Here is a 12,380-nt window from a genome sequence, read left to right on the forward strand (position 1 = left end):
TGCATGATAATTTAAATCTATGAAGCCAGAAGTTGTATGTAAGATTTCTAACTCTTGATCTCACATAGACAACAGAGAGGGTTCCCAATGAGGTGAAAAAGTGAATGAGACTGTGTAAAGAGTCCTCCATGCATGCAGCACCACAGAAGCAGCGACAGGGCTGGTGCAATGCACACAGCAGAACAAAAGGGCTCCTGCATCACCAACTGTGCAAGTGATCTGAACTGGTCATGAAGAAAAAAAACCCTCACAGATTCACTATTAATGTCCCAGTGAGTGAGTTCCCTAACATTTCTTGTGTATAAAACACGAGAAAAGTTGATGCGCAGCCATTCAGAGTGCAACTGTACCTCAAAAGACTTAGCTGCAATTTATTCCTCTCCCTGATCCCAAACTTTGCTTTGGCAATGATGATTCATGAAGATCAGTGACCTACAACATAAACTGCCATACTAAAATCTACGAATAAAGATACTTAACTGATTAAATACTAACATTTCAAAACACCTCATCTTTTTTAAGTTCAAAAATTCAAGGACTTGCCTTCTCTAGATTGATACGGTTGGTGCCAATATCAGCCAGGTCTCATCTCATCTTGGGCTTTTGTTCTGAGGAAAAGTCCTTCTAATATTCATTCATGTAGGGATGCATCAGTAGACTAAAAGACATATCAGATACAGCTGAAATCCTAACAGCACAAAGGAGCAAGTCCCCACAAGAAACTGAAGGTTTGAACACTATGTCTCCTTACAAGAAATACAGTATCAACATACATGCATTTCTTGAATTTGCTGGGTTTTCTCTCCCTTCTGAGACAAGGAAAACAACAGAAAAACCTCACATAAGGGGAAGAAATATGCTAACAGCAACAACAGGAATTTTTTTTTCCTTTTAAATTGCCAATGTAGAGTTCAGTTTCATTCCAGGAAAAGGTAACAGTTTTAGAAGTTACCTCATTCAAAGGCTAAGAGCTAGCTACTACTGTCTGTTTAAAAGTGAAGGACCAAACTGAAGATGTAGTTCTGGTTCTCAGGTTCCTTTTAACTACTCAACACATCATCTCTGAATTGAAGTAGAGGATTTGCTATCTGAAGAAGTGGACATCAAAAACTTTCAGGCAGGAAGTATACAAACCATACAATAAGAGTTAAACAACTAAAGACACTTTGTGGTATTTCATTTACTAATGAAGATCCAGAAACGGAATAGAAAGAAGGATGAAATAAAAAATTCTCCAGTTATTTCAGTATGAGTAGCTGTGGAGACACTTTTTCAGAACTTATGAACAGATAGAAAATAAGTTTACTGTGACTGCTGTGACTTCTGCACGCACGTACACACGTACATGTTATTTTGTAGGTGATGAGTTTTTGCATTGATGTTATGCCTGAACAGGAAATTCCGGGCAGAGCAAAGCTATTAAAGACAGGCAAAAGACTTCCCTTACAGTAAATCGCACACTACTAAGAGATACATGTTGTTACAAATTGCAAATTTTAAATCCAGACAGAATGTAAAGGAATCATGATTGCTTTTAATTGTTCAGGTTCGGGTAAGAAACATCTTTTGCCAAACCTGCCATGTTGGCTGGAAGATCATTTTTACATCCAGAAAATAGAAAAACTTCTCTACAAAATATCAAATCCTGGGTTACCATCCTTCAGACAGCTGGGTAGAGCCATGCTCCCCAAAAGACCTATTTAAGCCAGGCTGCCTTTGAAAACCTGCGAACATATAGCTCATTTAGACTTCTGAATGAAAACCTTGCAGTCCTCCCACGTATGCATTTCTACTGGATTTTGTGTGTGCAACTGGGAAGTAAGGAGAAGGGTGGACAGGGGAATTGACAACACTGAGATGTGTTTGTAGCCTTCTAACGCATGGTTTTATGCTAGGAATAATTAAGAAATCATGTGTTTACTAATGATCTACATGAAACATTGTCAAGGATACATTAGGACAGACCCAATACCCAAAGATCCACAGCCACCAGTCAAATCATCAATAACATTAATTTCTCAAAAGAAATAAAGGGACACAAAGCTTTTACTGCAATGTGGGTTTTTTTCCACTAGATGGAATTAGCATTATTAAAAAACCATCAGTGGGTATGTTCTTATAGAAATAGGGGCTGTTTACATAAGTCCTGGCATTAACTTCACTGCAACTGTTTAGACTAAAGACCTGATAGTGTTTCATAATAAATGCCACTATTAGAAATGCCTTTCAGAGTAACAGATTATTGACATGAAAACAACATATTGCTATAGACTGTTTTCCACATCTTGTTATTTTAACAAAAACGTTTTTATTTCAACATCACTTCGCTTCCTACCAGTCTATTTTAGCAAGTGCACCAAACTGTACTTGTTATCATCATCAAGATGGTAACATTACAGAAATTAAGAGACAAAACCTACCAGTGCAGAATTAGTACAGAACCTTTACTTCAAGAGAAGAGACAGGCAGTAATTGGGCTGAGGGGAGGCAAGCAGATAAGTGATAATGCCATTTCCTGCACCTTCAAGTTCTTCCAAGATAATCCACTTGAAGATGAATTAAAGATGGTTCCCCAAGAAACAGAAGATTTTAATCCTATTTATTTCTTTACAATATTAAGAAGGAGCCTGATAAATTTGCACATACTTCTAACAAAACACCCAAACTCCACCTACTATGCCCTGTAAAGCCACAATGGTAGAAACAGCAGCAAAGTAACATAAATTAGTGAAAAGCTGGGCAGCAAAAGGACTCTGAGCCAGATTAAAGAAAAAAAGATCCAGAACTTCTGACATTACGAATGAAGAACAAAACAGCGTGTCCTGTTTATTTTCATTTTGACAAATTAAAAGGCAGCTGACCACAGTTACTAAGTTTTTCTCATGCAGCCCACGTATTCATGGCTTTAACTACTGAAAAAATAGTGTAGCCTACTGTAGACAGCTGAAAGAACTCCAGCAAACCTTAAGAAGTAGTCCTACGTAATTTAACACTTTCAATTTGTTTTTCCAATCCTCTTTAGAAGGTAAGACTAGCACTGTTCCTCCAGACTAGTTTCAAGTAAAGGGAACCATTTCATCAAATAATAGACATAAGTTATATTTGTTCGTTCCAGTGCAGACAAAAAGATCTGTAACAAGTCTACAGAACTTTGTCCTTTCTATATCAGCAAAGTTTATCCCAGTACCTTTAATGGTCTTTATAGAATTACTTTAAAAGCATTCTTTAATGTTAAAGTCCTCAAGTCTATTTTTAAAAATATGTTCCTTAATTTGTTACTGAAAAATCAGTACGCATAATGATATATTGATATTGTATCTCTGTGAGTGATAATCTTTTAATGAACACTTCTGACCATAAATTCATAGCTGCTTTTGATTTTTGCAATTCAGTGAGATAACCTGAAGAATACATTAACATACTAAGTGAAGCTTTGGATCTAAACTACACTGTAGAATTCCTTCAACTTCACAGCACCAATATTAACCGTAATAGCTGAAGCACGGTTTGTGTAAGTAGGAAATAAAAAACATTCCTTAGCATGGTATTTGATCTAAACACTTTTTGTATGTAATGAAGTATTTTTAATGAAGTGCCACCAGAATATTAGTTTACATATCACTAGCTTTGGAATGGCAGCAGCATGAGTATTTACATATTCTGAAGGCTGTACTAAGTGAAGTTTCACGTGTCACACTCCTAAATACGTAAAAGTACAATGCACATGGAGAAGCAAAAAGCTGAAGATCAGTTCCCTAAAGCCTAAGTTCTGAACTCCAAGTAACAAAACGAAAGCTTATATTTTCCACCAAGACAGCTACCCAAGCATTATGCATACAGCTCTTCCAAATATGTCTTCTGATCATATTTAGCAATAGTGGTAGGGACCAAAAGCAAATCAAATTTGTATGCTTTGCAGAAACCATCCTCCCGCCCCCAACACTCAGGGGTTTGGGTATTACTTTTGTTTTGTTGTGGGAGATTTTTTGGTGGTGGTGTTTGGTTTTGGTTGTTTTTTTTTTTCTTCTTATCTGACAGCAGAAACAAGGAATAATCTGCTCTGTCCAATTTCATCCAGTGATGTAAAGTTTTCAAAATATTTCCAAATTACATAAAAGATGAAGTGTATTGTGAGTACATCATTTAAGTTAAAGCAAATATATTCTTTATGGAGCTGTTTTGCAAACTAAGAAGTGTATATTGCGATGTATGAGCTGTAAGAAATTAAAGCATAATTCTATTTGAGATATAGTCACAATCACAATGTTCAAGTATGCAAGGTAACAGAAGGAAATGTAATGCAAGTTCTGTTCCTTATGGCCTGAATTAAATGCTTTACTCCTCCTACTTTATGCAGAACATTAAAAGAATGTAGAAGAGTTGGAGGGATTTTTATAATCTTGACAACTCTGTATGGAGGCAATCCCCATTTCCTCCACATGGTTTAAATGACTAGTTACTACAAACCTGGGGGAGAATATACAATGTGCTTAGCGCAGAATTATTTTTTCCTAAAGCATCAAGCAAAACAGTCCCAAATCCGTTTGGGTCCTCCCAGAGTAACAGGTATAAGTGATACAGCTTAGAAATTTGCTCACCAGCTCCTGCAAAGAACACATCTACCACAACATCTGTGCACAGATTCTGTTAGAATATCATTATTGCAAGAACGCTGGAGCCCAATGTCTTTTCAAAGTAGTGATGTTTAAGAGTAATGTATTAGTAAAACAAGAAGAGAGCTTAAGAGTCAAAAGAAACAGGGAGAGCTCTACTTCATAAAATACACAATGCAGGTGCAAGTTGGAAGCATGGTTTAAAAAAAGAAAAATCCTTAGTTTAGGAAAGCACTGAACAAGCTCACACACCCAAAACTGAAATTCCATCATTTTATTGCATACCTTCTTTACAGTTTATCTGCATGCCTACAACCCCCAATCTCATGGTAGTCTGTAATATATTCACCTATAAAATTATGTGCCTTTGACATCTTCTGCAAGAAAGGAATAGTTGTCAGAAGCTATTGTTATTGCTCAGTAAGATTGCAACAAGAGAAAGAGAAAGCTCAACAAGGCCAGTGGAAAGGCACCAGAAGTTAGCGTACACAATGGTGGACAGAAAACTACTGAACTGATGCTAGGATTATTTGCGTGTGCTATGCATGATGTGATCAAAATGTGCTTGTTTTCTCTACTTAAATGCTCTTCTTTTCTTAAGAACTGAGAAAAAGCGACTACCTTGCCTCTGAAGAAACCAGAATGGAAGGCACTCCCATGAAAAGAACAGAATCCGCTGCGTGAAGATGTGTGTTCTGAAGTAAAAGTGGTCACAAAGATTACGCTTTGGAGAAAGATAAATGTATTCCTGATCCAGAAACAGCTGTTTCTACCAACATTAGCAGTAGAGAAAGTGTCCTTACATCCACCTCCATTGTTTAGAGCTGAAGTGGACAGTAAACAGAGTAACGCCATTGTGAACTGCAGCCTATCTGAATATTATAAGGCACCTACAGCAGCAGCCAAACAAAAACTTGTTTGGAGGATTTAAGACAGGGATGTAATACAAAAATGTAGACAAGCTGATACTTCTGTATTGTGAACACCTATTTAAAAAAAGGTTTTCCCCCTCCTGAAATACCCCAATCAGTACTTTTGGTACACATACCTCGAAGAATTCTCTCCTCATGGCAACGTAGAAAGTCCCAGATTCTAACAGTGCCGTCGTCAGAGCATGTAGCAAATTTATTATCCGTGGGTGAGAAACTGTTACATGAAGACACACAGCAGGGGAAAGAAGTCAGCATTTAACAGATTATCTATGCTTCTCAGACAGGGCAAAATTATACTGTAATGTGTTATACACTGAAAGATGCATTTGAACACAGGGACTTTTAAGTGAATACGGTGCCTGCCAAATGACACTTCACAAGACATGAATTTAGCATAGGATTACTATTGCATTGCAGTCCCCTGTCACATGAGGAAAAAATCCAGAATTTATTCTTAGCACCTTCCTACCTACGACTGCACACGGTAGCGCCTTCTCTGCAGGATGAGAAGCAACATCAATACGATTTAGTAACTGTCACCCTAGATTTTCATGTTTGGTAATACCATAAGAAAGTGACACTGTGTAGAACACGGGAGAACAGTTCTTAGGAAAAGACTCCTCTTCAGCCACAGGTGCTTTGCAGCAGAGAAGCAAAAATAAGGGAATGCTGGTCACAGGAAAATGCTAGTTGGATTAACTGTTGAAAAAATTGTATATATAAAACAAGTGTACCACTTATTGTAAAAGTAATTTGGAAAAAATCCCTCTTATTACACCCCATCAACACCATGAAAAGAATCCTACAGACACAGAAGCAGCTTCCAGTCAGTATCACTTGATGAAAGTCCCTGGAAAAGCAAGGAGTTATTTAGCCACGTGATTAGGGCCAGAACATCTCCAGCAACTGACAGGCACTCACTTCCTTCCTAGTGCAGTGAAAGACCATGATGGAGCCCTTGTGAAATCCTGGATCTTTATGATCAGGAAAGGGCTTAAAATAGTAGAGAAATTCAGTATATAGCCATGATAGTCAGACAGTAACTGAATCCAATGTAAGCACTTCTCATAACCAAACTCTGGCAGAAAATGCTGCACCCTATCAAAGAAAAATGGTGACTTTAGTAGAAAGTGGTTTTGCGGCAGTGAACCTTTATCACCAAGGGCCAGCACCTGAACCCGAAGAAACACTGCTTTAGCTTCATTTTGGATCTGCAGCTTCTCTTCAGGCTTACTTTAAAAACATTTCCATATCTTACTAAAGATTATGTGCAGGTTTGCTTTAGAAACATCCTTCATTTACATCTTACTGATAGTATCACTTTAGATTCCATTTTTTGTATAGACATTTGCACAGCTGAGGCATCAACACTGAACCAAGAGAATATCCTACAGTCTTCTTTTCAATGGCTTGCTTACAGTTTCAAACTTGAAGAACCCATTCAGTATTAACATTAGACTTCTGTATGTGGCAGTCTGCGTGGGTATTTAGTATTACTGGAAGTCTTGGCTTCACCAAGCCAAGCAGTTCTTCACTTTATTTAGTGTTTTATTATTTTGTGAGAACTATGCAGGTGTTTTATTTCTGAAGGCTTTATATTTTATTCAGTTAGATTATTAAAGACTGAATTCTTTATTTGGAATGAAATTGTTGTCTTACACAGTGCGTATAAAAAGGAATAACTGATACACATCGTCACCATATAAAAATGAAAAGAATACCAGTGCAAAATGCGGCAGACAAATACATCTCTAACATATTGCAGAGGCGGATACTGGGACAATACTAATTCAGAAAGGTGCCAGCAAAACGGTGAGAATGTGGAAACAAAAGAAAATATTGTGTTTATGTGGTGCAGGAAGTTTCCCAGAATCTGACAGAACCCATGCATTTCTGCACCCAGAATACACTTAGAGAACAGTCTAATCATGGCAATAGGTACTACAGAAAATGGTATATTGTGTATAAACCTGGCCTCTCTAATCGCCTCCTTATGTGCCTGGAACATCTTGACGTTGTTCATGTTGGACTGCCAGTATTTCACATATCCCCCGTGGTCTGCTGTCAGCATCCACATATCATTGTGTGACCAAGTCATAGCCCTTACAGGGCTGTCGTGAGCCTGTAAATTCAGAAACAAAACTTCTAGCAAACACATTCAAATACGGTCTGACCCACACAAACACAAAAGTTAGCAAAGTTCCTACTTAACAGCTGCCAACGAAGAAATGAAAATAATGATGATCTAGTTAGATTCAGGATGTTACTGTGGGGGGAAAAAAATAATTCCCTTACTTTGTATACAATAGACTTCTAAATAATAAATGAAGAGTATTTGCATTTTGTTTCCAAAGTGTTTCTTTATTATTACAAATACTCATAGTATGTTCTTGAGAAGTTAGTATAGCATATGGAGATGGAATGAGAAGCGTTAAATGAATTGTCTATAGCCACGGTCTGACATAGGGTCAGAGCAGAATTAAAAAAGGAAGACCTCTAAGGCTCCCATTACCACATTTAGACCACAGACCCATGATGAGCAGGGTAAAGATGTGTTCCTAAATCATGCTCTGAAACCTCAAGGAAATACACAGAAATCTTGATAGATGAATTTACCTGCAATATCGTTTCAAAATTGAAAGTCAGTCCATTCCATAAAGTGAACTCTCCACTAGATGCACCAGTGACCAAGCGTCTCCCCTCAGGAGTCCACTGCAAAAGAAAAATTTAACTAAACTGTGCAAATATAACATTCAAATATTTCTTCACAATCGTCCAAATAAATCATAAGCTTCTTCCAGGGTATCTGCAGAACTGGAATTTACTAAGTTACTTTCCAAACAATGCAAGATAGACAAAAATGCAGAACTGTGCCAGAGGGCTTTTGACTTTTGTAACAACAGGACAAAACCCACTGTAAAAGCAATGAAAAAAATCTAGTTGTAGAGAAGAAACAGCTTACTGACACCAATACATTTCTAGCACACAATATCCATACTAAACAATACTGCTGACATCACAGAAAAGTTGTTAAAAAGATGCTACAAGAGTCAAACATCACAGAGACCTAATTGCCTTTTTTTCTGAAAGTCAAGATATATTAGCCGCCCCAAATGAAAAAACAAAAAAACCCACCTCAAACTCTTGAGTAAGAATTTTTTTGTGCTCAGACCTTAGCAATTAATTTCCTAAAACCCTCCACAGAAAGACTAGCTACAGAAATAGTCTATATATCGCACATGCAAGTTTTATTTGGAAATGCTTTAACTGTGATCTTGTTTCTCTCTTCAGTTAAGAATATGACTGTAATTTAAATTAAGACAATACAGCTAAGTATAACTAACACTATACTCACCCTGACAACAAACACTGGGCATTTTACTTTATTAGTAGATGTCCGAACAAACTTTGTTGTCACAGCGTTCATAGGGTTGTTCAGCATTCCTATAGGAGGGACCAACTATGAGAGAAGAAACAAAAGATTTAATAATGACACTGCTCGCCAGAAACTGCAAGAGAAGCACACATTCTGAACACCTATTTTTGGAAAAGCAAGTTTTTCATTTGCAGGGATATTATTGGAAGTAAATCATAAAGACTTTTGCATGTTTCTACCAACTATCTGAAACATCCAGAACCATCATCTTCAAGAGCTGCTTTGCAAGTTCAATGAGTTTGCAACTTGATGAGAGTTCTCACATCCAAAAACTAAAAGGCTATTCAGTTCCTGGTTCTCTTCGTAGACAAGGATTGCAACAGAACAAGATAATGTAGAGTGAAGATACCCTTTGTGTCTTTAAGGCCTCTTGTGGACAAAAAGATAGCCTCAGCTGATGGGCAGAATCCTTAAAAAGATTTTACTTACATCATTATAATATCCTGCATCAGGCTGGATTGCTCGCATATCTCGCTGGTCTCTCTGCCATACTCTATTCTGGAAAGAGGAAAACAAGAACAAGTTCATACCGCCACTACACCTTATCGTTAAATAACAGAAAATAAGGAACACATTGACAGCCTGTTTGGGAAATTCCAAAGCACTCCAAAGATTTTTAGAATAAACTCAGTTAAAAGACTTCAGTCTCAGGAAGCCTGTAAAATTTTGTACAGCATAACCAAAAGATTGAAGAATGTTTAAGTCTTAATTTCACCAGAGTAAAGCAGCTCATTTAAAATTGCAGCTTAACAATATGAAAGGAGCAGTCCTATGTAATAAGCCACATAATTGTAACAAAGATGACTGGTACTTTGCTGCCCAGGCTAACAGGTACTCTTACAAGAAGCACGTTCAATCACTTCAAAAGCCTTCCTTTCAGGATAAGCATTTACACCATTAGGAGCTGTGCTGATGAACTCTAAATGAAATCCCACATAGTGACATGAGCTAGAAAGGAAGCTTCTGTGGCTGAAGCATAAAGATAATAATGCATTCAAATGGATACAACTTAAGACCACCAGGGGATAAAAATGCCTTCAATTAGTTAAATTCTGTGAGCTGTGAAGTACAACCTTTTCAAAAACACTTTACAAAAATTAAAAGTGAAATTATTTCAGCTTCTTTCTGTAGATATTTACCAATTTGGATCTGTGTACGTATCAGAAATGTAAACTAAAATTCTAGGTAAAACATTTCCAGCATACACTACCACAGTTCGCTAGAATTTCTTAAGCCAAGAGCAAGTTACATATACACCATTTTTCTCATTTTTTTTTTTAGAGAAGCACATCAAATTAAATCAGCAATATTGAAGCTGGGACTGAAATGGAATTCTGGTATATCCTAATTTTGTGTAAGTGTCCAAAATATACAGATCTGTTTTTTTGTTGTTGTCCTCTTTTTAATAAACAGAAGTTTGAGGGTGCTTATTTCTGTCACAGTAAAAAAGGTCCTGAACTAATAAGTTATTTTTTTATAATTAGTCCACTACTAATAGAATCTTTTTTCAGGCTGTCCTGGTTTCAGCTGGGATAGACTTAATTTTCTTCCTAGTAGCTGGCATAGTGCTGTGTTTTGGATTTAGGATGAGAAAAATGTTGATAACACACTGATGTTTTAGCTGTTGCTAAGCAGGGCTTACACCAGTCAAGGACTTTTCAGCTTCCCCTGCTCTGCCAGGGGCACAAGAAGCTGGGAGGGGGCACAGCTGACCCCAGCTGACCAAAGGGCTATTCCAGACCATATGACATCATGCTCCAGATATAAACTGTGGGGAGCTGGCTGGGAAGCAGCAACCACTGCTCAGGGACAGGCTGGGCATCGGTCAGCAGGTGGTGAGCAACTGCATTGTGCATCACTTGTTTTGTATATTCTCTTATCATTATTACAATTATTCTTTTCCTCTGCTGTTTTATTAAACTTTATCTCAACCCATGGGTTTTACTTTCCCCCTCCCCCCAATTCTCTCCCCCATCCCACTGGGGAGCAGGGAAGTGAGCGAGTATCTGTGTGGTGCTTAGTTGCAGGTTGGGGTTAAACCACGACAAGGGCATTCCTAAAACATAATCTTATGTTTTAAGAGTTTGGTGTTGAAACAGGTCTTAGAAAATAATTTAAGTTTATTATTAAGAATACCATCTAAGTGTTAACACTTACAAGCTATAATCATGCACTGGCCACAGCAGATAGAGTTAATTTCATCATGTTTTCTCAATGTCACTGTTGAGATTCCAACAATTCCTGTATTTACAGATTTTATTCTATTTCTTCTAAGCTAATATCCAGCACTTGTACAGTAAATCTTGATCATAAAATTGTATTTCTTAAGAAATTAATACCACCCCATCAGGAAGCTAAATAAACATTTTTACAGAAACATTCATTCAACAAAACTTCATTTAAGTTGTTCTGTATCTATTAACTGTACCGAAAGGGATTTTCAAAGACCACAGTGCAAGTTGCAGTGCTATTTAGTAAAATGATGAGAAAACATTATTATCGTGCCCTGGTTTTAGAGGGGAAGGGGTAATGATTTCCCATTTCAGGAAATTTCTATTTCAAAGCAAAAGAACAATGACATTATTTATGAGTTCTTATGTTCACTGAACAGTCAGAACATCACAAAAGACACTCAGCTGCACTCAAGTTGGAATTCCAACACAAAATGTAAGAATTGGTGTTTACACAAACTATGAAATCAGCTGTCTATATGTGCAGTTTTATTACCAAGGACCAAACCCTTTTGTATTCATACTATACCAAATTTAAAAGCATTTGTCACTTAGTTTGAAAACGCAGCAACAGATCTCCCAGTATTCCAGAACGCTCTATGGACACTCAAAAGCACAATCACAAATTTCAGGAAGGAAAAAAGTTTTTCAAACAAAACCAGAAAATTAACTAACCTCCAAATATTTAATTACAGAGGGATTGTAGTCTATGGTCTTTCGGTTCACAGCTTTTCTCATCCGCTTCCCATCAAAAGTAAGCTGTTGCATTGCTTGCTGCTGTGCAAAATCAGGTCTTTTGTAGAACAGCTGCCGAGGTGCCTGGTGCTGGAACCTCGGCATATGGAAAAATCGGGGCGGGGAGCCAATTTCTGTGGCCATGGCTATCTTGTTTCCGAAAGACTGCAAAAAGTGAAACACCAGGTTACTATACAATAATGACAAAAATCCTCCATTAATATCTCCACTGCCTTAAGTTTACATTGATGAATAACAACTTCATAAATCACTGTTTATTGCAAAGAAATATTTACGGGTTCCTCTGAACGATAATTATTATTCCCCTGTGCCGCGTAACACTGACATTAAAGTCATTAAATACTTTGTTCTCTATCAAGAGAAATTTCGTATTGAAACAGATCACTATAAAGTTTGCATTAGCATCCCTAAA

The 12,380-nt window shown here is 37.3% G+C and overlaps 1 protein-coding gene across 4 annotated transcripts in view; it reads right to left on the bottom strand.

Moving 5' to 3' along the window:
- Window positions 1–12,112, bottom strand: part of WDR33 (WD repeat domain 33) — a 53,507-nt gene extending 41,395 nt beyond the window's left edge. For all 4 annotated transcript variants that reach the window (XM_009639504.2, XM_035894965.1, XM_035894966.1 and 1 more), the window contains exons 1-6: window positions 11,888–12,112; window positions 9,411–9,479; window positions 8,901–9,005; window positions 8,162–8,257; window positions 7,516–7,667; window positions 5,662–5,759 (exon numbers count right to left, since the gene is read on the bottom strand). In XM_009639504.2, the coding sequence (XP_009637799.1) occupies window positions 5,662–5,759; window positions 7,516–7,667; window positions 8,162–8,257; window positions 8,901–9,005; window positions 9,411–9,479; window positions 11,888–12,091 (724 nt within the window). In that variant the 5' untranslated portion in view covers window positions 12,092–12,112. The remainder of the gene's footprint in view (window positions 1–5,661; window positions 5,760–7,515; window positions 7,668–8,161; window positions 8,258–8,900; window positions 9,006–9,410; window positions 9,480–11,887) is intronic.
- Window positions 12,113–12,380: the final 268 nt, after the last annotated feature.

The sequence above is a fragment of the Egretta garzetta genome, unplaced genomic scaffold (assembly GCF_000687185.1).
Source record: "Egretta garzetta isolate BGI_Z169 unplaced genomic scaffold, ASM68718v1 scaffold775, whole genome shotgun sequence".
NCBI classification, from domain to species: Eukaryota; Metazoa; Chordata; class Aves; order Pelecaniformes; family Ardeidae; genus Egretta; species Egretta garzetta.